General features: G+C 41.5%; 1 protein-coding gene across 2 annotated transcripts in view; it reads right to left on the reverse strand.

Annotated features, from left to right (window-relative positions):
- The window catches only part of ITGA6 (integrin subunit alpha 6), a 44,803-nt gene that overhangs the window by 7,993 nt on the left and 13,290 nt on the right, over nucleotides 1-23,520 (reverse strand). For both annotated transcript variants that reach the window (XM_034065121.1, XM_034065120.1), the window contains exons 2-19: nucleotides 16,800-16,927; nucleotides 16,325-16,404; nucleotides 14,286-14,541; nucleotides 12,902-13,033; nucleotides 10,338-10,548; nucleotides 9,696-9,889; nucleotides 9,462-9,550; nucleotides 8,590-8,717; nucleotides 6,786-6,881; nucleotides 6,236-6,297; nucleotides 4,780-4,937; nucleotides 3,622-3,777; nucleotides 2,807-2,922; nucleotides 1,134-1,323; nucleotides 950-1,033; nucleotides 710-789; nucleotides 489-566; nucleotides 284-386 (exon numbers count right to left, since the gene is read on the reverse strand). In XM_034065121.1, coding sequence (XP_033921012.1) covers nucleotides 284-386; nucleotides 489-566; nucleotides 710-789; nucleotides 950-1,033; nucleotides 1,134-1,323; nucleotides 2,807-2,922; nucleotides 3,622-3,777; nucleotides 4,780-4,937; nucleotides 6,236-6,297; nucleotides 6,786-6,881; nucleotides 8,590-8,717; nucleotides 9,462-9,550; nucleotides 9,696-9,889; nucleotides 10,338-10,548; nucleotides 12,902-13,033; nucleotides 14,286-14,541; nucleotides 16,325-16,404; nucleotides 16,800-16,927 — 2,341 coding nt within the window. The remainder of the gene's footprint in view (nucleotides 1-283; nucleotides 387-488; nucleotides 567-709; nucleotides 790-949; nucleotides 1,034-1,133; nucleotides 1,324-2,806; nucleotides 2,923-3,621; nucleotides 3,778-4,779; nucleotides 4,938-6,235; nucleotides 6,298-6,785; nucleotides 6,882-8,589; nucleotides 8,718-9,461; nucleotides 9,551-9,695; nucleotides 9,890-10,337; nucleotides 10,549-12,901; nucleotides 13,034-14,285; nucleotides 14,542-16,324; nucleotides 16,405-16,799; nucleotides 16,928-23,520) is intronic.

Consider the following 23,520-nt stretch of genomic DNA (forward strand, 5'->3'; position numbering starts at 1 on the left):
TGTGTGGGAATTTATGCTGTACAGCTGAATGAATGTGCATGAACTGCTCTGGAAAAATCAAGCAAGCCTCAGGGCCACTCACTCAAAAAGACCATAACCCATCAAGGCCTAAAAAGAAGCTCTGGTCTGCAGTCAGATTGCATGTTCTTCTTCTTCATGGGAAGTCAGGATTTTGGGATGAAAAAAGTCCATTTACATCCCACAACTTTTTCAAGTATTCATATGCATAAAGAGATAAACTGTTGATTAAAACCAGCTGTTGGCATTAATGTAAGTTACTCACTCTGAATTCATACTCTATGAGGTTTCCAATATTATCTTCAGATTTCATAGCACTCTCACCAACGATGTTACCTCCAAAATACACCTGAGAAGGTTTAGCAACTCTGTTCAGGTAGGTGTGGGGAAGGAGAATAAGCAGATTTTAATCAAGTCTCTGGCAATACTGTAATCCCCAACACCCCATTCAGTATGCTATCAACACATACCCAGTGAGTGATAAAAGCAATTCAAGAACCACTTTAGCACTAGCTGTGATCGGTGTTGAATTCACTTGAGTGCTTGTTCTACAATGAAAAGGAAACAATGCTGTTTATTTTACAGATTTGGCAGTACTCACTTTACTACTGCTTTTGTGAATTTAGCAAATTACTTCAAATTGTTTACAATTGTATATAAAATACAGCACGTGCACACAAAGAAAACTTACGTTTCCAACTTCAGATTGATGTCCAAGTCTGTTGTATCAACATTAACTTTAGTGGTACTTAAGATCAGATAAAAGGTTACCTAGACAAAAAGTAACAATACAGTATCATAGAAATTCACCATCAAGTTTTAGAGTTCAAAGGACAGATCCAAATCAAATTTCCAGTTATGACACACACCAACTTTGGACAACTACATCAGGAATCGGAATTTGTAACTTGAGTAAATAGGTGCAACTTACATTGGAGTTTCTTTTAAAAGGATTTCCAAGTTCACACTCTGCTTGAGAGCCGTTTTGGTTAGCACCACATGTTAGCTGTTTTTCCTGATGAAACAGAAACATTAAAAAGTCAAAAACATTTAAAGGTCAAAATAATGCTGAAAGTATTTAAAAATTTAGCAGCTTTTCTCTTAAAAATACTTACAGGATAACCTCTCATCTCTCTGAATGCAGAGTATGTCAGACTGTCTGGAAAAGTCGCTATTAGTTTAGCTTCATATGCATCCTCACCATCTTTCTGTGGATTTTTTGCATCAGATGGATTGTTTGTCACTGTTATCTCCAGGGCAATATCCTTCTGATCTTTCAGAACAAGCACTGGCACACCATTTTCACTACAGACACAGAGTATACAGGGTTGTGCATTAGGAAGACAAATGTGTATGAAAGTTTGCTTCTTACTATGGTTTGCCCAAATACAATTCTCTCCATTAGGGAAGAACTGCTGTTAGACCATAAAAACATGAATGGTCAGAGGTTTTCTTCCCATACTAGTATTTAGTCTCAGAAAGTTACAAGGACAAAACAGACCAATACACCCCTCAGGTGATCACGAGGTTGTAGTATTTCTGAACCAGCACTTGCCTCTGGCTCGTGTGTAATAGCGGTGAATTTCCCCTCAATAAGTTTACTGACCTGCTTTTTCTTGTAAAATGTGTATGGTTTTGGCTTCTAAGTCAGGCTATGACACTCACTGCTAGAGGTAACTGACTACTGACAGTAAAGAAACACTTCTGTTTTCCAATTTCACTGGCCCTCCAGAGAGGAGGGATGCAGCAGCATGTTAGGTGTGTGTTACTGTGAAATCGTTCTTCTGTTCACTTCTCTGTAACTGCTTGTCTTGGGCTACTAGACTTAGTATATCATGTCATACAATCAAATTTCAACTCAGAAATAATAACAGCATGTAAATGTATTATACTATATATACTGATAGTATTACACACAAACTTGTGCAAGTGTCCTGGGTTCAGCAGTAGCAGTCATTTTTTCTCCTTGGTAGCTGGTGCAGTGCTGTGTTTTGACTTTCAGGCTGGGAACGTTGCTGATAGCAGCGATGTTTTTAGTTACTGCTCAAATGTTTGGTTTGTCCAAGGCCTCTTCTGAGCTCATGCTCTGCCAGGGAGGAGTGGAGGCGGGGAGGAAGGAGAGGCAGGACACCTGACCCAGGCTAGCCAAAGGGGTATTCCATACCATAGCATGTCATACCCCGAAGGTAACCGAGAGTTACCCGGAAGGGCTGGGACTCTGGGGGGTTGGAGCTCAGTCAGGCAGGGTCGGGTGAGTTATCGGTTGGTGGGTGGTGTCATATTCTCTTTACTTGTTATTTCATTTGTCATTATTATTATTATTGGTGGTAGCAGCAGTGATTTGTGTTAATACCTTAGTTACTGGACTCTTCTTATCTCAACCCGTGGGAGCTACATTCTTTTGATTCTCCTCCCCAGCTCTCTGGGAGCTGGGGGAGCAAGGGGGTGAGTGAATGCACGAGCTGCGTGGCTGGGTTTAAACCACGACAACAAGGCTGGTTTAGAATCATTTCTCCAAGGGTTAGAAACTTTTTTCTAACTCTTAGCCCACATGTGCATAGTTGTGGTCACTTGTATCCATCTGACTGTACCACCATTGCTGCTTTTCTACAGAGCTCATCCCCAGCCCCCCACCTTCCTCACCCTGACAGATGAGTACAGCCGCACAGGGCTGTCTTTGCCAGATTAACAGAACAAAGCTGCTCTAACGCCCAAAACCCTCTCCTAAAAGTTCTTTTAAGCACTTGTTAGTAATCTCAGTTTTAGCACTGCATTAATCAAGGCTTACATTGGTAGGTAAGTAAACCTGTCTTCATTTCCTTCTCTAGAGCAAAACCGGTACTGAAGTTTCAGATTGCTGTGACATTCATTGTCTTCTCCACATCCTTCTTTTAAGAACTCCACCTAAATAAAGCCAAATGACTTTTACTGCATGTCATATCATAACAGCTTAAAACAAAGATTCCTGATGTGCACTGCATGAAGCATCAGAGACACTTTCCTGGATGGAGTAACATTTTAACATGACTCTTGCCCATCAAGACCTTTTTTTTGTGAGACATAGCCCTTAGTGCTGATAACTGAGAATTTTAAATGTGACCAAAAGGCAAAGTTAGATAATTCTAAGCAAGAGGTACACTTCTAATAAGGAGCAGCATCCTTAAGTCTTCAGTGAGTGCTAAGGAAATGAGATATCCACTGCTGCAAAGCTCTAATGCCATTACAGCATCCTAACCATGGGAAAATTAGATGGTCCATTACTTGTGGTGTGGGACAAGCATTCACAGTAGGAGTTGAGGGATTTCCAGTTTCAATCAAAAGTAGATTTCTTCCTGAACTTGTTGTGGAGAGGAAAAAAAGAAACCCAAACCAAACTAGCCTGGCCACTATACTATCTCCACCTCTATTGCAAAAGGAACACAGGATCTAGTTCATAACATTCTGTAACAAGTTACAAACAAATATAGAATATAAGCCAGTAGTTACACATCCAGTGCCACCCCAGTTATTTCCTTTGGTTATAATTTAGCTTTCTATAGTTTTTAAAATTCAGTAATCCATCAAAGTGCAGATTTGTGGGAAAACACAGTATCAAAGGCTTACTTTTGTGGTCTTTGTTTCAGATTCATTTGAATTTAGAATTGGTATCAGATCTGGAAGTGCTCTCTCTTTTCTTGTGGATGGTGAGCTAGACTCCAGGCCAGCAATTTTAACAGTGACTGACACTGGAATGGGTCGTAGCTTATCTTTGATTTTGTCCTGTTGAAATATTTTAAACAGCATAGTTAGTGTACAGTGCAGAGAAGACAAAGCAACACAAAGGCTAGCTTTTGCTGTCAGCTGTAGAACAAGCACTAAAGCTAAATCTTTCCTGCTACATCTTCACTGTTGAAACTATTCACTATATAGAAACACAGCATTTTCTAAAAAGGCACAAGAACACAAGGAGCCCAGCCCTACTGTCTGGCTGGTTCGGGTTTTTTGCCTGGCTTCCCAGTGATGATTTCTGTCACTGGTAAGAGTTCCTAGGAGTAACATGGTAAACTCAGGCAAATGAAACTCACACTACAACAGTAAAATAACACATTGGAACAGGCTGTCCAGGAAGGTTGTGGCTGTCCCATTCCTGACAGCATTCAAGGTCAGGTTGGATGGGGTTTTGAGAGCAACTTGGTCTAGTGGAAGGTGTCCCAGCCTGTGGCATGGGGGGTAGAACGAGGTCCTCTTTAAGGTCCCTTCCAACCTATTGTGTTAAGTCCAACCTGCTTAATTTGCTGTGGTCAAAAGCAATGCCGGAAGCTGGCTCACTACCCCTGAGCCACAGCTAGAGAGTTTGTTCAGCTCCTGGAACAGTGTCATCTTTAAGGTCTGCTGTAGCAGCCAAGTCAGAGAGCCCTTACCAAGCTTTCTTGTCCTGCCCATTCATCCCCTCTAAAACCCATGAGTTAAAACTCTTTTCCTAGTCAGTGACACCATTAAATTCTGTAACAATTACTTCTGTTGGAAACAGCTCTCCATTTTGGCATCTATTGCCTCTCTGTTGCTGCACTGGCTACAACATTTATTCATGCTTTGTAAGAAAACAGGAAGAAGCAGCATGCGTGCAGAGAATAGTAACTTACTACTTAATTATGGTTTGTTCTCTAGTTTTAAAGCTTTATACTGCGTGTGACTTTTAAGATATATACAGAGGTACCATGAGGCTGAAAAAAAGAGCATGCTTTTGTTTTCAGTGGGTCTAAATGAAATCAAATGCCCTACCTGCAGTACAAGCTTGGTTGTCACACATTCCCTTGAGTTCTGCCCCCTCAGGGTTGTGTTTGCAGTGAACTGGTCAGACAGGTGGTCTTTAAACCGCACCCTGGATGGCAGGCCTAACTGCCTCCTCTCGTTTTCTGCTTCAAATGTGTACGTGATCTCTAGATGAAGAAATAAAGTAAATAGCTGTAAAAAGAACCCTTGCCTTGTTAAAAAGAACTTTAATTTCACCAAGAATGACCTTACAACATTATTCTGGGAGACTGTTCCAGCCAGTGCTGGGCTTCACAAACCATTCTCAGCTATTTAGCCCCTCTCCAGTGCAGGGCCAGCTACCCTGTCCATGTACCTAAAGGAAACTTTTATTCCCAAAGTAGCCCATTACTTCAGCATGCAGAGCTGGCTGGAGGAGCTGTAATTGCTGCTGTGGAGCCAGTAGAGGGCTGAGATACAAAACTTTGTGAATACTTTGGCTGTCATTGGTTTCTGTTTTGTTCCAAAAGGCACCTAAGCAGCCAGAAGGGTTCTGAGGTCAAGACACGCTGTTAATTTCAACACTGAAAGCAAAAGTGTGAGTACAGCTTTCTAGCTGTATGCCGAGGCATGTTCTGACAGATCTGAACTCTACATCTTTTGATCATCTATGTATTGACCAAGCCAGTTTAATGTTGAAAGGATGGCAACAGCACTGAGCATTCCAGCCCTCAGGAGTGTGCTGAAAGACACATGTGAGCAGCCTCTAAGAGCTGGAAGCACTTGACCTGTTGCAGGACCAGGACCTTATTAAGGCACATCCCATGGATTTAACAAGTAAATGGGAAATTCAAGACCGCACAGGAGAAAAGGAGGTTTGGGCTTAAATTTCTTCTCATTTCCTCCAAAAATCCTACACAGTTTTCCCAGATGTAGTAACAGTGGCATTTTAACAGGAGAAAAAACGGGAGACATGAGAAACGAATGCTTTACATTTCTAACTATATTTATGGCACAGTCTTCCAGGTTCCTGTTAATACAACGATCTTTTTATTTCCATTACCGATTTCCACAAAACCATTTTCATCAAAACACACCGCTGTTTTATAAGGTAAGTCTCCAATGAAAAATAATGCTTACTAATGACTTGTAAGATGGGCTTTTAAAACTGCTTTCTAAAGCAGCACTAACCTAGAGAAGCAAGATGGCATTGGTCTGTATGGCAGCCTTTTGCTCCCTGGCAGTTACATTACCTAGAAAGCTTCAGTTTGGTCTGTCGTGAACTTCGTAAAACAGCAGCATGACTCTAAATACAGATGGTGTGGTAGCTGACTAAGTCACATTTTACATCTGACAGTCAGTCTGAGGTCAGTCATTTGAGTGCTGTTCTTCCATTACATGCGCCAAATAATAATAAAAAAACAACAACAAAACACAAAGCATGTGACAGACAAACATATCAGAAACATTTATCTGCAAAACTTACTTATTCGTGGATTTAAATCACTAGGGTTTGCAGTATACTGAAAGCAGGCTTTCACATCCATCCTGTAAAAAGAGCCAAGAAATTAACAGGGCACGGTCCAACAGGCTGAAGAGTTTTAACAGTCCATTGACTGATATTATCTGTTTTATGACTCTAGTTTTCATGCTACAACAGTAATTTGCTGCTTACTAAACAGAACTGCAAAGCAAGAAAAAATGGCTAATAAGCAATTAGAAGGAATATTTTCTGGCATTTGCTCTTGTATCTCTACCGAGAGAGCTGCTCAAGGTAAGATACTGGTAAGTGTTAAAAATCTGGTGTGGCAAAGTAACACTCGTTTTCAGAAATGGATATTATGGACAGAACAATTCCACACCTTGTCTTTAAGCAAAGTGGTCATAGCAAATTCAGGAGGTCAATACGATCTCACGTAGGTATATGTGCTTAACCTGCATGACTGTCACAGCCCTCCACTTTACCATCATCACAATGGAAAACCCAAAAGACACCAAGGCTTCTGATACACTTGTTTGTTGTTTTCTTAATTTACCATATTTCACTGGGGTCCTCCGGGTTCTTTTTCTTCAGATCAATTCGGTCAGGCTGTACCGTTATGCTTTTTTTAATGCTTATCACAGGCCGAGATCTTTATTTGGGGGAAAAATGGGGAATCAAAAGAGGGGGTAAAACAAGAAGGAAAAGTTTCTGTTAAGATCAATACAGTAATTCATGTGAATCCCAGACACCCTCTATGCCTGCACAGATTTGCAACAGGCACCCCCCAGCAAACGGAGTTTGGCTTTGATAATGGTTAGAAACAAAATGACTCGAAGTTTAAGCAAAATGAGTCACAAAACCCAACACAATCACAGTTAAATGCCTACCGGGGAAGCAGGGCACATTAACGTGTCGCTGTGGTTGTCATTTTACACATGTATAAAAACCAGAAAATTCACAGTGATGGTTCCCACCCCAATGGTAATTCAGCCCGTGTGAACTACTGTAGGTACTTGAAGTTCATTGAGATTAATGTTCACAACAGCTTTAATGTGGAGCCTGGGTGGCTGTGGGAAAAGATGTTTTCATTTCCTGACTCCTCTGCATGTAGGCTGTAACCATAATTCAGCCTGACAACTTTTCCTTTCTCTTCCTTTTTGGAAGGGACAAGAAAAGACAGTTCTCATGAGCAAACGAATGAACTGATCCCATCAAAGCATCTAAGCGCTGTTTAAAATGGCCAGTAAGCCGCCGCCTCCTCTTTTAGCAAATTTCTTTTAAGCAGGCCACCACCGTTGGCCACCACAAAGGTTTTCATTCTCATCTCTGTAAAAGTTTTCGTACTGCCCTTATCATCAAATGATTAAAGCTCCTTTTAAGTAAGCAGAACACTTAATAATCTAAGCGACCTCCCTTCTACCTACTCTGTTCTCTTCCACAAGCAACATGAGTGCCTTTTGTTGGCTGCTGTTTCAGTGTATTTAAGAACATTCCAATTAGGTACACAGACACTATACACTTCAGAGATGGGATGGTCAAAAAAAATTGTAGGACAGGTGGCCTGTCTGAAAGGTAGAGTTGTTTTGGGGTTTCTGTTCCTCCTCCTTCAGGACCTGACAGCAACCACCAAAGACCTGAAGCTGACGTGGCCATCACAGCTCTTATTAGGAGACACTCCTCCTGCTCATTACTAGTGATTCACAGTACATTAAACTGGAAAAAAAGGCAGAGGTCTGCAAAAGACCATTACCTCATCCCTAATTAAGGCATATGCCACCAAAATCCAAAAGTATCCTGTCTACAGGGCTGTCTCAAAGCTGTTTCAGGGACCCAGTGCACCATCAGGAAGGCCATATGCCTCACTGCTTTTGGATCCTCAGCTACGAAAGAGGGGTTTGGTTTGGTTTTGTTCTATCTTCAATAAAGCAAGATTAGATCTGTAACAGCAGCAAACAAAAGCTCTAGCAAACATATCTGTTAACTTCTTAAGGCGAAAGAATTATTTATCACCCTTAATTCCATCAAAGGACATCAACATCCAAGTAAGTTATCACTGGGCAACAGATATACTACACACATCAGCACTCCACAATAACTGTCCACGTTCACCCTCTTACCCTGTATTGATTGTAAAGCTTCTCAATAGGAAGAAAGGGCTGAAAAAACAAACCAATTTATAGATCTTTTTTCCTCCAGAATTTCCAACTTCTAGAAGGAAAAATGCACTGCAGGCCAAACAGCTTTGTGTTACTTCTCAGCAGTCAGGTCTTCAAAATAACTAAACCTAAAACCTTGGTTCTGTATACAACACCAGTTCTGTATTATTCTGTATATAATACCAGTTCTGTATATAATACCTGAACACAGAAACAGAATCTGAAAGGGAACCAACAGCAATATCGGGGTAGGAGTTTTTGTCCAGGTCCATGTTTCCAGCAATAGAGTAACCAAAAAAATTGGTGCTTGTTTTTTCACCATCAAGAATCTAAAGATCAAACAGATTGAGGGAATTCAGACATTTAAAAGCTCTAAAAGTGAAATAAGCAACAAGTGAACATCATTGACTCATGGCCAGGAGAATAAAAAAAAAGAAATAGAGAGATACAAGGAAATGGGATCTCTGTGTTCAGGTAAATAAACTGAAGTGCCAAGGTTTGCTTTTCTTCCAAGAACTTACTGTGTAGTAGCAGCAAGTACCAGAAATTACTGGTTCACATAGAAACGGAACCTACACCTTATCTTTATTTATAGCAGTTCTGCAGTAAGGCACTTGAAACTGAAAAAATTATCTAGAAAATATTCTCACAGAATTCTAGGAAGTGTAATCAAGTTCCATTCTCACCTTGCAAACTGAACACAGCAGTCCTCAAGTAAATAAGAAAAAGGCATAAACATCTCTTAAAAAGGAAAGTGAAGGAGCAGGAATGCAAGAGGAAATGAACACACCAATTACTTTAAAATCCAAAAATTTCTTTCAAAAACCCCAGCCTTACCCATCTATATGCCTTTTTCTTTCTCTATATGTTACTGCTGCCAAAGGACTGCCCAGGAAGAAAAAATGTGTACTGAAATCAAGCATTCCTAAACTTTCTGGTCAGTAATGCAAGTGCCCTGTGACTTTTCTGCATGTCCCCCAGCCCACTAAAAGCAGTGGAAAGACAGAAGATGGATAGTCCTGACATTCATTTTGTGCAAGACTAATTCTGCATAGTAACAGCTATTTCATTACCTGTGCTGGTTTTGTGTTTATTCCATTCCTGGATCCATGATAAATGTATACTTTGCCAAAACCATCATAGGGAGCCCCTACTGCAATATCTGTTGAAAAGAAGTGGTGACATCTAAAAATCATTCTTGCTCTTTCTGCAGCCTGCAATCTCGCTGAAGGTACATACGGGGTGTTCCAAGTCTGGCTTTAGCAAGAAAGTGCCATACACTCGTACAGCAGTTGTGTTTCACTCACCTGGATATCCATCCTGATTAACATCCCCAATATTTTCAACTGCAAGACCAAACATGGAATCGGTGGTTCCATTTAAGCGAATGGGCTTTACTCTGTCCCATTTGCCCTGCTGGTTAATGTAGATGTAGGCAGCACCACCGATGTCTCCGCTTCTATCAAAATACTGCGGGGCTCCAATAACAATGTCCTGCCACCTTAGAATTAAAGGGAAAAAAAAAAGGGATGCTTTCAGAAGGACTGTGAAAAATGACTGAGCAACTGATGGGACCATGGTCTCAAGGTCAGCTGGCCAAAGAGCTGCTAAACAAGGGCTGAAAAGTACATTGAGCTGGTTGAGCAACAACAGCTCCAATATTACAAACTGCTCATGTTCCCTCTGTGACATACAAGGATCTTCCAGGGCCTTCATCAGGTATGGGATTTGTTTTTCCCTTCTATGTTTTGACTAATTGTTTAAATAAAACTCTTTTCTGTAATTAGAAACATAAACTGTATCCTGACTGGTTCCCTGAGGTGCCCACCATTTCCTCCAGCAAAACATGGAAGATGGGATTTGGCATTCCTTGTATTTCTAATGTGGAAAATCACAGCAGAAATAAACCAGATTGCCATCCTTCATTATAGGAGTTACCAAGGCCATACCCATCATTGTTGAGATCCACAACAGCAACATCATAGCCAAAAGAAGAGGCCAGCCCTTCTCCTTCAAACATGTGCTCAAGTGACAGCGCTCTCTGGTTTTTCTCTTTTTTCAATAGGACAACTGCTCCACTGTGGTTGGCTCTTGGGGCACCAGACACAAAAGTCATCTCATCCTGGGAGACAATTCCTTTACCAGAGTCCAAAGAGAAACCTTTAACAGAGAAAGAAATAAAATATGAATAAACAAACAAACTGACAGCTTGTACTGCTGACAGGGAAAATAAACTCTCCTACTATATTAAAGTGGTATATTGAATCATGGAAGTTCTGCCTAAAACAGAGTACAATGTACTGGGCATTCTCCATTTCTATTTGGACTGGTGGATCCATTTTTACAAGTCTACACTCCTCCACACATAACATCCAAGTATTTCCTCCACAAAACATATGCTTGCATTGCTCACTCAGGTTTACTTTTCACAGGCACCAAATACAAGATCATTTTTAACCACACCAGCTTAGAACTTGAACACCAGCCTTACCACTTGAATATAGCACAAACAGTTCACCTCTGGCAAAATTACTCTAAACCTTGCTAAGTACAAGTCAGTATTGTTCTGTTCCAAACGTGCACAATGTACCACACAAGCACAGTATCTTGCATGAAGAATGTACACAGTATTTGAGAATCAGCTTACATAGTAATGGTGAAATGGGCAATTTTCATGTAAGCAGCCCTAAAGGACACATTCAAATGATTTAGTTCTACATCTTCTTTATAGAAGTCAATACATTTTTAAAGGTATCAAAACTGATAAAAGAGTTAAAAGAACACACTGCATATACCAACATATCCAATAAGAGCCAAAGTGATGCACATGGCAAGGAAGGAAGATACCAGCCAGCAGACAGAAATCTCTCTTCTGAAACACTTCACCACTACCATGAAAATTCTCAATTACACAGCAGTTCACAATGAGGCATTTTCACAAGAATTCAGGGAGTCCCATCTGGGGGAGGGATGAGAGGTTTGGAGAAATGCATGACAAATCAGTGTTTCTCTGAAGCCACGTTATTTTGCAAGCTCCTCTTCATCTGAATCCCAATGTTTACATGCTTTACTTGCAATGGATTTGAGATGAGGAGAGGGTGGAGGGGAAAGGATCATGTCACAGGTCTGGAGATTATGCCTGACCAGATGCTGCCACCTGAGGTATCACAAACCTAAGTAGCTATTCATCATTACATCCATCGAGCTGTCCACCTGTGTGCTGGGAGGCAGTGTTTTGTATACAAACTGATCTGGATGAGTATCAGATACAGCTGTCAAAAACAGAAGACCTGTACACACGAGTGAAAGATTGAAGAGAAAAAAAAACAGCAGTTAAGCAAAGCAGCTATAACTGTGTTTATTTACTGTCTAAACAGAAGGAATAGCAATGCCAGCGCACAGCAGGCTTGCCTGGAAGTAGTTTTGACTGTGACACATCAAAGGCAGCATTTACATGTAGGAGATAAATGCATTTGTTAGGAAACTACAAGAAGTCCGTATTGCTCTGTTCACAGCAAAGACACCTCCGCAGCTCTCCTCACGGTACCAATTGCCGTTTCAGCAGCAGAGGCTGGCAGCTTGTCTTTCTAACATAAGCTCTTAGGAGTTTAATTTTTTACACCCAGTAATTACTGCTGATACTTAATGGAAGTTCTGTGTCTTCTAAGAGATACATAGCTCTGAGATAGCTCTTCTGACTTGCTGTTTGGATGAGCAATGTCCTTCCCACCTGTTTGGTTTCCCCCCACTCACACACACAGAAATTCCATTTACCAAAACTGTTCTTGCTGCAAATGCCAAAAGCAGTGGGTCAGAAGACCACAGAAACCTGCACCAGAACAGAAGGGTCCTTCATGCTCGAGACCTTTCCAAAAATGCAGCGCAGCCTTTTCTTTGCACCAAAGGACCTCACTGGTGTACAGTAACGTCCACTGGCCTAAGGGCACGTTGCTGCTTTCATGCATGCACAAAGTGCAAGAGACTCATGTCCTGCAACACACACACACTTTAAATACAAACACTACTCATATTACGGTGTTGTTATAAAGACTTGTAAGCAGGCCACTGGAGATTTAAAAACTTAAAGAATAAGAACATCGCACTCACCAGGAGGGAGAAGCTGCTGTCTTGACACATACACCCAGAAACTCGTATTTTTATAAACCTCTGATACCACATGGCAAAGACCTTGTGACTCAGGACTACAGATCCATACACTGTACTTAACCATCAGAGCGGTTATAATCACTCCCTGAGACTCTGTAGGTCCTCACCACAGCTCTTAAACCTCCCATTATATTAGCAGCTCTTCTAGGTACCTCAGCAGAACATCATCTTACACTTACAACTGGCCCATGAGCGTAGAGGGAGATGTGAATTAGCCAAAACAGTTAACATGTTACAGAGTCCACAGATGAAGCATTTTCTGCTCCCATTTCTTATCATCACACCAGGCTAGGATCACAAATGAACACTTATGCCTGAAGAGATTCACCATATGGACTTATCCTACCTAAGTAACTGTTAGCTGGAACAGGAACTAGATTCTTATCTTGGCGGCTCTCATCACCAACTTCGTAAGGCCCATCATCAAAGATACCCAGATCATAAAATGTCTGATTCTTTTGCTCTGCACGAACCACCCCTGGGGAGATGAAATGACAAAATAAAAGCAAATGAATGGTAAAGGAGAAAAAGAACAGATAAATGGTTCCCAAATAACATTAATTACAATGAATGAGATAGTGACAGCTGTTTAAATGGGACAAAATGCACTGGGTGACAGCGTTTGCAAAAGGCAATGAATTTCTGTGGTCTATCTGTGTGCCACTCAGGCTGCCCTCCAGAGAGGCCATGCAATGATCTGGAAAACATGGGACACTAAGGAAATTCTCAGCAAACACATGGCACCGACATGGTCAGGAACCACCCGCATCCCACAGTTCTTAACCTCATAAAGTCTCTCTTAAAAGGGAGGCAAACACACAGGAATTAAAGAAAGAAATAGTTAAAAATGACTGTTCAGCCATGACCACTGGTGATGTATTCAGAAAACATTATTTATGGGGAAAAGAGCTACTGGCTGATAGAATATGTGCTCCCTTTTTATCAGGGGCATATTTAACATTTTGGCAAGCACAAACATGTTTTCCATGATACATAAGAGTACTCCTATGACTGACAGACCATCATAGCTCTGCTCTGCAATTGAAGCCAAGCAGTGTGTGAACTCAATATGCTGTTTCAGCTTGGTCAGGTTTTGTTGACAGATAGGGGGAAGATTAAGTTTTCACTAAAGTACACCTTGTGCCAGAGCTTAACTCAAAGATTTTGCACGGTTCACAGAGCAGGTGCAGGTGTATGAGGGAAAAATGTAATGGTTCAAGGATCAGATGTTCTAAAGAGGGAAATATTTACAGCTGTTGGTCTAATGAAGTGTGACGGAAAAAATCGCTTTCAGACAGAGCTGGCCATTTCGATGCTTCTCAATATAAACTAACAGAAAAACCATGGTTATTTTCCCCCTTCTGTTCTGGATTATCTCCTAGATGATATAGAGTACTTGGCTCTTAATCAGAGAGATTATCCAAGGATTTCTATATGAATACATGTAGTATGGCTCTATTCAGTTATGTTCCTGCAATCCTCCAGTATCTACTTTGGGAAGTCCCATTTTCTACATCACAACAAAATGGAGAATATTGTAGGATAAATACATTGAAAGGAATATCAGTAAATCCTTGTGATACAGAAGCATTCATTTTGTGAAAATGGGATAAAATAATTAGATTCCTGTTATCCCTTCCCCCCTCAAAAAAAAAAAAAAGAAAACTGAGGATGCAACCCTTGTGAGCAAGGAAATGGGAAGGATAGGCAGGAAGGAAGCCAGCTCATACCTTTCCAATTGTAAGTGCCTGGGGCACCAAACACAATATAATGATAGTCTCTAGTAAAAGTAGCAGCAACACCTTGCTGACAGGAACCAAACTTCTCATGGCCTCTTAAACGACCATCACAAAAACTCCATACTCCATTATCCATATCATCCTTAATAGTGAGATCCTGGCTCAGCACGTAGCACCTTCCAATGATATCCCGAGTTTCCTGCACTGTATTTACATACTGTCTCTTCTCATAGCGATGTGCACATGTCTGCAAGACAGAAGAAATAACAAGTGATGCTTTCTGTATGTTTGTATGCAAGTCATTAAAAGAAGGCTGGGCTTCTTTAGCAATACTTCATGCTAGCAGTGCTGCAAGTCATCTTATAGACACATCCATGTTGCAATGCAGAGAGCTCACTGTTCCCTATGGGCAATGTATGGGAAAAGTTGGGCATCTATGGATACAAGCCAGTGCAACCAGCTTCATGAATAAGTATGGCCACATGGTTAAATCCCTCTTCCCTGTGGGACCTCAGAGGTTTAGCCCTAAGGCCTTCCCTGATACCTAATACCTCTCCTTCAAGAAGTGAGGAGGGAATCACTGTCTCTCATAAGGGAAGAAGTGTCTGTTCCCCACAGCTGGCATTGTTAAATGACATACACGCTTGTGCAGAACATGAGAAGCTGGCTCAACTACCATCTACCTGAGACTACCTAGAACACACCCCTGCCAGGAAAGTGCCCTAAAGCAGAGGCTGAAAGCTCTTCCAATAAAGGGAAGGAAGTTGTTCCCATTTCCTATGTTGGCTGTTCCACTTACAGAATAACTGTCACTGGGACAGAGCAGCAGCATTGAGTACAAGTTGTTCCTTCACCTTTTAGACTACTCACCTGGGAACATAATACTAATCAAATATTTACCACAGAGGATGAATAGCCTTGGATTAAGTGGTATAAACACCAAACCATTGTAAGAAGAGATGGAACAATCTAACTCCTTTGCCAGCAGTGTTCTTTGCAGAACCAGATACAGTAGGTGTGTAAAAAGCAGAAGCAAACCAAGCTTCTCAACTGATGCACCTTTTTTCCATTTCCTATTAAGGCTTAAATATTAAGCAAGTGTCCAGGTGCTCCATTCGCAGAGCACTGCAGTACTTCCCTGCTGCACAGTGATCTCCAGGCTGCCCACACCTCGTTTCCCACTTATCACTTACAAAGACAGCATTAGTTGATGATTAATTATTCAATGAGCAGGGGACTCTGTCTGCTCTCCTCTCTCTTTGGGTTCTGAAGCAGACTGAGGCAAGTTATTTCTGCCTCTATCATTAAAGGACTCCAGATTCACACCCTGAAGTTCTTTGCCTCCAGTTTGGGAAGCAAATATCTTGCAGATATTAACCTGCAAGAACATAATTAGACTGCAAAGCCTCACTGCACACCATGTCATGATGTAGCCAGTATCCTACAGCACCAGGAGAGGTTTATTTAACTGAGAATGAGCTAAGAAAGTAACATTCTCTGGTAACTCCTGAAAGCTTTTTCTCTCTGTACTGTATAAAATCTCTCTGTAATGTATAAAATAAAGACCAGTGAGTGGTCTTACTGCAGTGCAGTGGACCTACTAGTTCACAGGAGCAACTCAAAGTCTCTGGTGAAAGTTAAACAGAGGGTGACAGGCAGATGACACCCTGCTACTTTTACAATCTCATCACACTATTTCTCCCTATTTCCTTAGCCAGTGGCATTTAAAACACATATGTACATATCACAAAAATCAAAGCATAAGTGGACACCCTGAAAATGCATTGCCCACCCTACGCTGTTACAAAGGTTATAAAAAAAGGCTAACTCACACTCAGAAAAATAACTTAAAGCCTTTACAACTTCAAGTGTCTTACTGTGCTAGGGAGACACACAAGTCCTTCCTTAGAAGAAATCACAGCAGCAAACACGGGGAAGTTGCCTTTCAGAAAGCTGTACAGGAACACAGCCTATTCACAACACTCACTGAAGACTAAGAATGTTTTTTTAAGTTAGATCTTTGGACTTACCACCACATTTCCTCCCGGCCCCTGACTTTGGACAGTTACACCCATCCACTGGTCTTCTTTACTCTCCATCTTCGGATCAGCTGCAGAATTCCATAACACAGCGTCAGATATTAACAGTTGCATACTTTATTTCCCTTTTTGTTTCTTTTAACAGTCCCTGTCATGACAGGCCTTTCATAGAGCACATGGACAGCCTGCAGGTGGCAGTGTCCGTACAGTTTATCACAGACAACACCCAGTTTTGTTAAACACTTCTAGCATATCACTTCATGCCACATCAATCTATGAAAGAGTAAGAACATCCAAACCTACCCAGAATTAAGCATCTCATGCTACTATCCTAGCAATTAGGCTACAATTTATTCTCATCCAAAAAAAAAAATGTTATCAAAACAACTGATGCCTTTGGAAAGGATCACATCAGGTAAGAGGAATTAAAACAACTGTTTCAATCTGAAAGTGCTGAAGAACTTACTCTCCTCATCAAATATGACACGAGTGCAACGTGCATTTGGAGATGTGATGTCACAGCTGTACAACCCTCCAGTTCTGTTGGCTTGTTGGGCTGGAAAAGCCTTTTCCCGAGGAGCTCCAACCAGTAATCTGCAGGGAAAGAGAAATAACTTCAATGGATCTGCTAGAGAGAATATTCCTTTCACCAGCTTGCCAGAGGTTTGACATACAAACGTGTGGGTGGGACAAAAGCTACATCACAGCACAGCTCCTGAAACAAAAATAAAGAGGCCTGTAAAGCAGTAACAGTTGTGTGATTACTGGACCTGCAAAGCAGTGGATGTGTTGTTGCTGCTGCTGTTACTGTGACAATGTTCACTGGGAGCAGTTGATAACAACTGTGTAAAAGCAGTTGTGTGAAAACCATCCTCCTATCAGGTTATCCAGTGGGGTCTTCTGCCTTTTATAGTACCTGCTGCTAAGGGTGAGAAAAGTACTGTTACTTAAATGACCACAGCCCCCCAACAGTCAATGTAACTGCTTTCAGCCTCTCTCCTAATTTTACACCAGTCCTGTGCCACTGTTTGGCTGAATTTACTGGCACTTTAGTATCGTCATGCAAAGCAAGATCCCTCCTGGCCCAAGCAAGTGTTCACTGAACTGGCTCTGCACACACATGCACTCCCCCTCTTCACTCCTTTGGCCAGATACTCCATTCTGAGGCTGAAAATGTATTTCAACAAATATCTCACCAAGAACAAGCTGTTCCCATAAAGGACTTATTTCTCCTATAAAAGGCCACTCTAACAAGCCCTCCCTAGACACTGTTTCTGGTAATCAAATGGGAAGGTTCTTCTTTTAAAAACTGAATAAAGCAAATTGTTCTCCTGCATCCCCATGAGCATCATCCCCCACGAGCATTATCACAAAGACACCAGTAGACATATTTACTTGAAAAATAAGGGGTTTCAGCCAAAAACATCCTACGTTGCCTATGTTTTTTTGAAGTGACACACACAAAACACAGCTGCCCCTCAAGCAGATAACTGAAATGAATAACAACCAGCATGCAATAGTTCATGAAGAAACAAGAAACATCATGCTCAGCTGAAAAAACAAGGATGAGAACAGCATGTGGATAGGTGCAACAGAGCAGGCATGATGGATGGATGGACCAGACTCCACGTGCTTCCTGTCCTTGGTACAAAACATCTGACAGAAGGGACGCCTGACATTATCCTGTCAAGGAGGGACAATCTGAGACTATAGTTGGATCCACAAGGCTCAAAACTGAACTCTGACCCTCTTTAAGCTTCAGCTATAGAGTTCTGCTTGAGAAAAAAGCTTTTCTGCATGGTTTATAGCACAGTGCTGTCTGTCAGACTGCTTTTCTTATTAAAACAAGACTCACTTTTGTTCGTATCTAACAGTTAAGACTGAATCAGTTATGATCAATACATAATTTGTTATTAAGAAAACAATTACGTTGTTATTCAGTGTCACGGAATAATGAGACACAAAATTCAACTGATGCATTATGAGAAAACACATTTTTTTATAAATGGAAAGTTACATCACCCATGTTCACCACCTTCATAGAAACAAATACTTCCACAATCCATAACTTGCCCTTGTGAAGGTAAACCCCTGCATGGTGAAACCTTCAGGTAAAACACTGACTTTTGCCTGGTACACACATAAAATCAGGACACACCATGTGGGTGGGTTCTGGTTTAAGATGTTTCCTTCTTTTCCCCCTACATACGCCTGGCATCATTTTCAAAGGTTTCTTCAGAAACGAAGAAGTCATCACAGGAGTTCGTAACCCAAACAACCACACTTTCAGAAAGGCCATTTAATAACTCCATTTCTGATTTCGGCAACAGTGCATCTAACTGTAATCTCCTACAGTGACTATTCCGCAAAGCATCTGTTTCTGAGCTAGTCCTGATGTGGGAATAGATACATTTTCTTCTCAGTTCTGTTATGCCCCAGGGAAAGACAGATGAGATTTGTATGTGTATATATATATATGTTTTGTTTTTTTTTTTTACATTAATAAACATAAATTTAAGAAAGTAGAGGCACTGATTTCCCACCTTATAAAGATTTTTATTATTTCTACCTTTTCATTCAAACTTTGGTGGCAAAAATCATTTCTTGAATTTCACTTACAGAAACTGGATCAGAAACCTCTGATTCAACACTGTGAACACAACTAAGGGTTACGGAACTGAAATATTTCATCTGGTTTAATCCACCCATCTGCATACTACTGACAGCAGTGGTGCCAGACCAACTGAAATATGACCTTCTATAATATACCATGACCTTGATGGCAATTCAGCCAGAGGGGACACCTACAGAAGCATCAGGGAAGAAGCAGTGCAGCCAACAGAAGGCAGAGTGGAAAGATGGCCACCTGCCATAAGATGCCCCAGACACTCTATGGCATCTCAAACAGGCATCTGATGAGCCCAATAAATGAAAAATGCTTCTTTAAAGAAAAGAAAGTGTCAATCCAACAGGACCTCAAAGGAAACAGGTACCTTTACGTCCTTCCCAGTGCTCATGCCCCCTGACCATATCTCGCATAAGCTATTTTCCACTGTAAATGAAGTATTTCAAAGCAGACTGGTTTAAAACCTCCAAACTTCAAAGAACTTGTGTCAGGAATCCTGGCACTTGTCTTCAAGGCTCAAGCACAAAAGCCTTGAGTCCTGTCAGGTGCATCACTGCAAGTCCTTACTCACAACACAGTTCACAGTACACACACACTAGCACACACCATGAGCAGGCACTTGCAAAGGATCAGTTCAGGCAGACACTATGGTAAATGCTGAAATGTATTTTCAAGCAGTAGTGGAAAGACCCATTAAAAAGTGGTGTAACTTCTCTGTGCTTTTTCACTACTTGTCTGCCCTAAAGACCACAGCAGAGAAGATTAAACTTTTGCTTTCAGGTTCTGCAAGGCAAGTTAAAGATGATGAGGATTATAAGTGTTTATGAGGATCATCAACGTTATTAGGGACTTAAGCCTGTGCATCTAGTCTCTGGCTGAATATATTAAGTGAAACATGCCATGCGTGGCAAGCACATTGTGACTTGTGACCAACAGAGCTGCTGGTCTCACTGCCCACTGTTCAAGAGGTACGTCTGAAAAATCACAATTCTATTAGAGAAGTCAAATTACTCCATTTAAAATGAAAGTGTGCACCTAGCCAAGGAAGTATGACACAGACTGTGCACCAGGGTGAATTTCAGCATGACTGCAGCAGTCCAAATGAATCAGCCTGTACACTGAGCTGTGCGACGTGCTCAACAGAGTCCTCCCATACTGGGGACACATTCCAGTCATTACTGTACGGCTACTTACTTGGCTGCATTTTAATAGAAGAATTTCAATCAAGTTGGAGCTCATTATGCCAAAAGCAGGTCAGGTTTTTGTGCATGTTCCACTTCAGCTTTCACAGGGGCAAGCAAAACCTCTTTCTGCAAAAGGAAGGGGGGCAGGGGGGGGGAGGGTGTTAAGGAGGTGCTCTCCTGGCTATTGTTATCTCCTTGTATCAGCAGATGAAACACTGACATAAAACCCAAGAACTTCCTCTGCAAACAACAACTAACAAAAGCAAATTCTTCATTTCCCTCCACCCATGATCACAGCATGACTCATTTTATTCCCTGGGCCTTCTTCCTGAAGGTGTGCAAGGACTACAGTCACTACTATCAGTGAAGGTCTGAATGCCCAAGTCAGGGTCCAGAACCCATATTTAGATACCAAAATAATGCCCCAGTGTCAAGACTGCAGAGTCAGGGATTAAACCCCAGAGACTCCAACATATGGACATTTTACTGACCTTCTATCCATGGCAGGTTTGCCTTGTTACTGTGCAGAAAACAGGAGCTCAGCCATACAGCATACAGAACAAACATGCCTGAACATCAGTTCCTGATGGAGCCTTAGATATTCATGATTTATGATGATTTAGTATCGAATGTTTAACATGAGCTAAATGTCAGACAAAAAAATATTACTGTTCTTCATGTACAAATCAGATGCTTTGTGCTACTTGAATCCTGATTTCCCCATTCATCTTGCTTAAGTATGTACTATAAGTCGACGAGGTTTTCCCTGAGCCAATCAGACTGCACAGGTGTTACATTAACTTCTGTTAATAGTGCATTATGCTACATTTCTGTAGATTAGAACAAGTGCCTATCAAGTCATAATGTTGGAAAAATACATCAGAATTCTCTCATACCCTGGGCACAAAACCCCAGTGCTCTTTGGCTCCAGTTACATCCCATTACTGAAACATGCGCCTTCCAATTTCAAACTAGAATGCCAATTTCAAACAAATGCATCAGTCCTGTTGCTCTATTGGTTAAGAGTTAGATAAATTATTGCTTGCTCTTAACTACTTCTTGGAGATACATGATAATAACTGATGTCCCACTGCCAATTATGAGCATCTGTTGGCTTCCAGGGACAGATTTACTCCTTTACCACCCCAAATTCATGACCAAACCTGATATAATCCTATAGGATTGGAGCTCCAGGATTGCCATATATTGACAATTTAACTAAATGACCACAGTGAGAAGTAATTTTGGCTCAGGTGGATGGTGCCTGCATTGCACAGATGCAGGTGATCCCAGCTACACCACTGCAGTATTACATCACCCCTGATCAAAACAGCTGAGGCAACAGAAATTCCATCAGTTATGATGAGCACCACTCAAGCCTCAGAAAAGGCATTAAGACATCTTACTGACTTCATCTAAAGCTGGACCAGCCCTGTGGATAACGGCATGCAGAAAACACCCTTTATAAACCCACACACTTCCAACAAGTGGAAGGAGGTGGGAACTCACTGCCCAGTCAGGCAGGAATCAGGCCTCAGTTTGTCGACTGCTGTTGACCAGTATTCAGTAAGATCAGGTGGGTGAACATCAAGAAGGCTCTAAGTTAATATAATCAAAAGTAGCCCTAAAGAGTTATTAAAATCCAAAGCAAAATACAACAGAAATGGCTTCCCATTTTTTGCAGGATATTGAGGAGTGGGATGCAGGTTTGAAAACCCTCCCTGCTTTCCATGGTAATTCTTAAGAAATTCAGTAGGTGTCTGTGGCTCCTTCTCAGCTAATGGAAACAACAGGGAGCTCACAGCTATCTGAATTCCCTCCAACACTGCTCATGAAACTACCCTGGTTGCTTCCAAAAGGAATGCTGCAGTTAAGATGGGAAAACCATATCAAAAGAAACCCAGAAAGCCTCCAAGCTCCTGGAAGTATTCCCCCACTCTGCAATGAAATTCTTTTTCTTGCTTCCATCCTGGAACTGTCTACAGCAACACAGGATTTTCACAACATACTTCAGAGAAGAAAACAGCAGCAGCAGTTCATTACAGTTCTATTTTGGAATAAACACTTAATCAAAAGAAACCAAGTCAGAGGAGGGAGAGTACCTTCAGCATTTTTTGAAAGCAAATCCTGTTCATCAAAGTAACAGGCTTCCACTGAATAAATTACATTCTGATTTAAACAAATGCAAAAAATACCTCAGTCTGCACTGAGCTCACGCTATCTCCCAAAGCTTCCTTCATTCCTTAAATTCTTTCCTTTTCCATGGTACCTTTTCCCCAAACAAGGCACTTTGCCATCCTTTAACAGCAACACACCAATAGTGCCAGCTCTGAGCTTTAACAGACTGGAGCAGAAATCACTGGAGGTGTTTCCTGGGTAACAAACCATTAGCCATTTCCATGTACAGGCAGAACAAAACAGTCAGTGGTGTAAGTAATTCCCGATTTTGCAACCTTCATTGAGCACAAGTGTCCAGTTTAAAGCTGCTGTTCTCAGATAACAGTGCTGCCACTGCAGACTTGGCACTTCACTGTGTTTTCAGAAAGACTCTATACGCACCAGGGAGTGTGAAAATCTGGAAAGTGATGAAGCTAACTGCTATGAAACATCTTTCTGACTAGACAGATAAACTGCTGCATCCTTTTCCTCTCACACTCCCAGTACTGGCTTGCAAAGAGTTTCACTGGATTGAACAAAATTAGAAATTGGAGTAACTACCACTGACTCAGATTTAGAGTAAGTTTTTATACTTAATCACCAGGCACAGTCACTAGTTGACTATCAAATGTTTACAGCAAGCAGGCAGAGAGCCCTGATCTCAGCATGGACATCTAGAGCCCTCCTGGGAGCTGTAATTTCAGTCCTCTGGACTGGTTTGGTCTCAACAGGTTTTAAACTTGACGAGCAGGGAGGATGGGAGCATCTCTGCCCCCACAATACTTAACCATAACTAAGCTGGTCAATGGGATAGTCACTGTGTTTGAATACTGGTGGCACCACCTCTACTTTGAGCCCAGATCTGGCTTCTTGCAACAGAAACAAGTCACAGGACAGGAGCACCATGGACTAATGAGCACAGAGAGACTGTCCCTCCATGCACTTGAGCTGCTGTCGGGAACTGGAGCTGGACTGTGGGACTCGGTTTCTCCGAAACAACCCTCTCCCAACCAAATCCAGCCAGTAACTGTGTCAGCAGGGAACTTGTTTGTGATGCTTTCTACAGAGATGCCCATCACTACCAGCCTGTTATTTTGAATGACTGATGATCCTCCTAATCTGCTACTCCGCAGTCGTATTTTCCAACTACCAGTGCAAAGCCACGGCCAAGTACACCGTTAATTTCTGTTGCCTAGAGGCTTGGCATTTGCAGGACAGAT

Source organism: Melopsittacus undulatus, chromosome 8 (genome assembly GCF_012275295.1).
Source record: "Melopsittacus undulatus isolate bMelUnd1 chromosome 8, bMelUnd1.mat.Z, whole genome shotgun sequence".
NCBI classification, from domain to species: domain Eukaryota; kingdom Metazoa; phylum Chordata; class Aves; order Psittaciformes; family Psittaculidae; genus Melopsittacus; species Melopsittacus undulatus.